This window comes from Gossypium hirsutum, chromosome A13 (assembly GCF_007990345.1).
Source record: "Gossypium hirsutum isolate 1008001.06 chromosome A13, Gossypium_hirsutum_v2.1, whole genome shotgun sequence".
Taxonomy (NCBI): domain Eukaryota; kingdom Viridiplantae; phylum Streptophyta; class Magnoliopsida; order Malvales; family Malvaceae; genus Gossypium; species Gossypium hirsutum.
In genome coordinates, this window is record NC_053436.1 from 81,647,905 (window position 1) to 81,653,330 (window position 5,426).

General features: G+C 30.9%; 1 protein-coding gene across 3 annotated transcripts; it reads right to left on the reverse strand.

The window, feature by feature from the left end:
* Positions 1-3: 3 nt before the first annotated feature.
* On the reverse strand, positions 4-2,007 carry LOC107894725 (uncharacterized). 3 transcript variants are annotated; one of them, XM_016819968.2, is made up of 4 exons: positions 1,885-2,007; positions 1,699-1,796; positions 869-956; positions 4-293 (listed from the first exon to the last, which is right to left on the reverse strand). In XM_016819968.2, exons 1-4 carry the CDS (start codon positions 1,908-1,910, stop codon positions 188-190), a joined length of 318 nt encoding a protein of 105 aa, XP_016675457.1. In that variant the 5' UTR covers positions 1,911-2,007; the 3' UTR covers positions 4-187. The 3 variants fall into 3 exon arrangements, with proteins under 3 accessions (XP_016675457.1, XP_016675458.1, XP_016675459.1); XM_016819969.2 differs by having other exon boundaries at positions 865-956; XM_016819970.2 differs by lacking the exon at positions 869-956.
* Positions 2,008-5,426: the final 3,419 nt, after the last annotated feature.

The window sequence follows — 5,426 nt, forward strand, 5'->3', positions numbered from 1 at the left end:
AAGTTATAAACTAGTTATTCTAATATGATATTAAAATGCCAAGAGTGCAAAACAAATAATTTTCCAAGGATACCAGATCAGAAGGGACTTAAAAGGCCAACTAGACAGAGAAATTCAAGCAGATGCATCGCCGTATTTCATCATTGATATGTTGCATTTTGGATCATAATTCAAATTCAACTACAAATTATAGGTTAATGGGTTTGAAGCAGCACCAACAACTGTAGCCATGGGATTCGACAAATTGGGAGCAGCAAGAATTGCAGTAGTGGTGTTTGATGGAACTGTAGTTCCTACATTCAAACAAGTTCAGTCAGTTAAGTATCTAGCATTTCAATATGATTCAACAAGCATACAACTATGATAAAGAGGAGTTACTCTTAGCAACTAGGAAAAATATGACATAAAAAGACATCAACTTATTTTTCCCATGAAGCAAAAAAAGAACATCTTAACACCATACATCAATGGCAAGCAAGACCAAGTCATTTTGCCTCTATATTAATGGATTTTCTAGCAGCAATCTGAAACACAACTCCATAAGTTAAGCTATCATAAAGATACAATTATGGCTATAATAGTGGACCTTTATAAACTTTAAAATATAGCAGCCAAGTACATTGAATAATAAACTTGAGCAAAAGGCTGCAGAAGAAAAAAGCAAACTGATTTCTATGATAGAGAAATCAATGCCCGTATTGATAAAGAGAAGGCCAACAACCACAATAATAAAGAGACATTTAAGCCATCTAAGAAAAAACATAAGCATCTATGTTAATCAGATTCACCATTTTGACCATGCAACAACTTATAGAAAGATATAAAAAAAAACGCTTATGAAAACAACTAAACATGAAAAAATACCTGCATATATCGCACAACAGTACTAGTATAATCAACAGCTCTCCTTTGGGTCAGCCTTCTCATTCTTTTCGCAGCAAATTTGTCACCATGAGCTGAAAGAAGTATTTAATAGAAAAAATAAAAGAATTTTGTCAGAACTAAAATTTAGATAGCCTAACTTTCCAATCATTTCAAAGGAAAACCGTAAACTCAACAATTTCAAGGATTAAACTGTGGGGGTTTTAAGCATTTTAACCATCTACTTTGAGGCCAAGAAAGTATACAGCAGTAAAATTTTGCAATTTTCTCTCAAGGTCTGCACATATGTTCTATGCTTATAATCAGATTTCCTTCTAAATGTGACAAACAATCCAAACTAGAAACACAGTCTAATTTGAAGTAGAAATCTATTAGACTGTTGTACCAACGATGATTTAGCACCAAAACTTAAGATCATAGTCAAATATGGTTCAATGACAAATATATAATTGCAAAATCATCACATCAATGTCTCCTTTCACATCCTCTTCAACTGTCATTACAATTTCTTCAAACAAGATGTTCCAGAACCAAACATCCATTACTCATCATCATTGGTTTTTCAACAAAAAAAAAACATAAACAGATCAATAAAAGTAAATGCATTGAATTTCTCCAGTAAACTGCATCATCATCCCACACGGGAGCAACTTCCTCTTTCTTACACTCCCACAAGAGGGACCCTAAATACTCCCTAAAATCTTCAGCACTGTCGATAAAATCACAGAAATTTACTTAAGAGCATGAGTCAAAACACTCTTGAAACTGCTTGTGCTCCATGCAATAAACTATAGCTCAACAAACAACCCAATTTACCTTGTATTATTATCGAAGAAACCGACAGTGATACTCTGATTAGCAACTGCCAATTTGTGTTCAGCAGAAGCTCTGACTTGTTCTTCAACAGTTTGAACCTTATCAAAGAAAATATAATCAAACACAATTCAAGGTAAAACAAAATGGTACGCAACAGAAAACACTACTTAATGATTAGGAACATACTGTTTCAAAACGTAAAACAAGTACATCCTTCTTCTGGCCTAGCCTATGAGCTCTTGCTTGTGCTTCAAATCGAGACAGAGAATAATCGTCGTTTCGCATCCATTCTGAGTTATCGATGCATATCATGGTAGCCTAATTGATCGATTTGAAAATTGAAAACCAAAAAAGAAAAATCAACAAAACCCTTTTGAGTAACGAAAAAAGAAGAAAAAAAATACTAAAATAATTGATAATTTAGAAGAAGGAGATCAAAAGAGGAATCTAAAATTGAATAGCTTACCTCGAGAACCATGGCTAAAAAACCGACAAAAAACACAGAATAGAAATGTTAAAAAGAATGGAAAAATCAAAGAAAAAATGCTTCACTCTTTCTTCAATGGATTAAGCTAGAATTTCCAATTTTGTGAATATATTGAAGAGAAAAAGAGAGGGTTTTGGTGTGCGGAGCAGATAGTGTTGGGAGGAAATGGGGAAGGGAAATTTGATGCCGAGACGAGAAGAAACGATGACGACAGATTAATCAACGGAATCAGTGGGAAATGGGAGGAGAAAATGATTAGGACGGAAGAGGAGAGGGTCGGGTAGGGAGGGAGGGTAAAACAGAGAGATGGGGAGGGAGGCCGGGCGTAATGGCTAATACAACGATTTGGGAACGGATTGTAAAACACGGGAATTTGGGGATTAGGGGCGTAATGTAATACGTGCGTAATGGCTAATACAGCGAACCAAACGCCGGATTAGGGGCGTAATGTAATACGCGCGTAATCGGGGCGTAATGGATTGGGTAATACGGCAAACCAAACACGCCCTAGAGTTTATTTTATTATACTTTCTTCTTGTTTTTAGTGTTCTTGTAGTTAGTTATCATTGTAACCTAGATTTATTTGCACTTTTTGTCCCTATACTTTAGTAGTAATTTAAGATCGAGAGAAAATTGAGCCACTTTAGTAATTTAAACGATTTAGGTCTCTTATTCAAAGATCGGCGAATCACATCAAAGTCAACCAACCATTGTTAGTCATTTATGGGTTAATTTCGTAGTCTTGTACTCTATACAATTTGGCCTCTAGAGTAGCGTATTTAATTTCCTTGCAACATTTTCTTGTTATGATTTGTTGTACTGTAAAATCATACTAATAGCTGTTTAGACTGTAGAGCGTACGCTATTTATTACTCAAGCGCCATCTCCTTTGGGTTCAACCCCTTGGAATACTTTGGTGTTCCATCGAGCACTATAAATATTATAACTGATTTGTACGATTGCAGTCAAAATCGGTCTTCAAGAAAATAGTTTTCCAAAATCATTTGTTTTAACATTTACATGCGCGGACAGTCACTTAATACTTCATCAAAATTAGATCAGAATGAGATGGACTGAACGGAGATTTTGATTAAACAAGAGATATTCGACTATGGAGTAGTAATAATAATAATAATAATAAATGGAGAAATGAAGAAAGAAATAAAATAAATAGAGATTCCACCACAAGGATCCACATTAAATATAATAATATATATTAAAAATGTGACTCACTTAATCATATTTAAAATTTTATTTAAAAATTAAATCCACTTTTAATATAATTAAAATAGGAAATATTTTAAAGCTCAAAGAAAAACCCAAAACTCTTTAAGTTTCCATATATTCTTGTGTTGCTTCTTTTATATATATATATATGATTTATGCTCTCAAAAAAATGTGATGTAACATGTTATTTTTGAATGCCTAAAAAATAAATTTTTAAATGTTTTTGAATATATTCTCTTCTTATCTTTCTTTTATTTTGTTAGATGGATTAATTTTTTATTTTTTTCAATTAATAAATTTTAAAATAGAAAAGACTAGGTGAATTTAAAAACCAAAAATACACATGGCATATCTCGCTTTAAAATTAGTTGACCTTAAGCTTTTTTGGTAAAGACTTTTCTTTTAACAAACCATTCAAATATTTCATTTCATTAAAAATGGAAAATTTTAAATGTATTTGATAATAATTTTAAATTTTTATTTAATATAAAATTTTTAATAAAAATGTGTTGAATAAGATAAATAGGTAAGAAGTCACTTATCAATAATATAAAAAAAATAAGATATTCAAATTAAATATGTATATTTTATTCTAAAATATTATATTAATAAGATTAAATTTTAAAAATAAATAATATTTTAAAATCAATATTTATTTTTATCAAATAACATAATTACATTCAGTACTTGTATTTATTAATTTATCAAATAATTTTCTAATATAAAATTTATTACCTATAAAAATTAGCAGTAATTTTATATATAAATTTTAAATTTATCAAACAGTATTAATTACAAGAAAATCCATAGATCAAATTATAATTTTAATACCGTAATAGTTGAGTAGTCTCTGTCGTGTAATAATGATACTCAAAAGAAGTTGATATTTGAACACCTAATTTAATACTTTAAACTCCACAGATAAGATTTTAAAAGTGACTCGCATTTCAAATATAATAAAAAAATAAAATGTTCCATTGACAGAAATACTAACCCTTCATTATATTTTTGGGATAGCTGAGATTTCATTGAGCACCTAGTATCTGCTACAGTAGTATGGGCAATTTCAAATAAAAAAGGGCCCCTGCCTAATCCCCCACTACTCCATAAATCCTGATTTATATTACTATGGGTACTAAAAACAGGAATATTACTGTGGGTAATTTTACAATATTTACAACAACTCAGCCCCTACAGTCTATCCAATAACTTGAAAAATCAGCGTTGGAGTTGTTGTCGACGATGACTGAGATTGCTGGGGTTTCTTTCATATGTTGTAAATGGATGTGGTCCATGCTAGCAAATGTTGTAAATGGATGTGGTCCGTCCAAGCTTTTCCGGTCTTAACTCGAAAAGACTTTTCTTTACCGTTTCGCGATCATTTTAATTGATGTAGACATCACGTGTCTATCGTAATATTTAATAATATTTCAAAAAAAAAAAATCTTAAAATGTCTAAAAATAAATTTTAATATAAACTAAGTTTGTAAATAAGTAGAATATAAAGTTAATATTAAAAGTTCGTGCTACGCACATCTAAGTATCTTCATAATTATTCACACGGTTAATACTAACATCTATTTTGAATCTTGCAGATACCAATCTCCATCAATGGAGGTTGGAAACCCCTTTATGAACAGATCTCCATGGATACATCACTTATAATTTATCATCCTTTACATCTTATACGATTCATTACTGTAGAAGATGAAATCATATAGTCGGGTTATATTAAGCAATGATTAGTTGTAACAGTTTAGTTAGTTGTTAGCTGAGCTAGCTCAAGTAAGGGTGATCAATAAACAAGTAGATCATTCTGTCATTCATACTATTTTAATTTGAAAGGCTGATTTACTATAAATTCAATGGATTTTCCTTCTCAGCAAAGATACTACTCTAATCACTCCCCAAAGATATCATAGAATTCTTTCACCCAGCAAAAACTTAAATAATAAATACTTGTATAAACTCCTTTAACTAATAAAATAGTGATAATAAAATTGACATCTTTTAA

Coding starts and splice junctions, on each gene's coding strand:
- LOC107894725 (XM_016819968.2), bottom strand. CDS start 1,910: ATGTACTTGTTTTACGTTTTGAAACA. Junction 957..1,698: donor TTCTTCGATAATAATACAAG/GTAAATTGGGTT, acceptor TACTTCTTTCAG/CTCATGGTGACAAATTTGCT. Junction 294..868: donor AGTACTGTTGTGCGATATAT/GCAGGTATTTTT, acceptor GTTTGAATGTAG/GAACTACAGTTCCATCAAAC.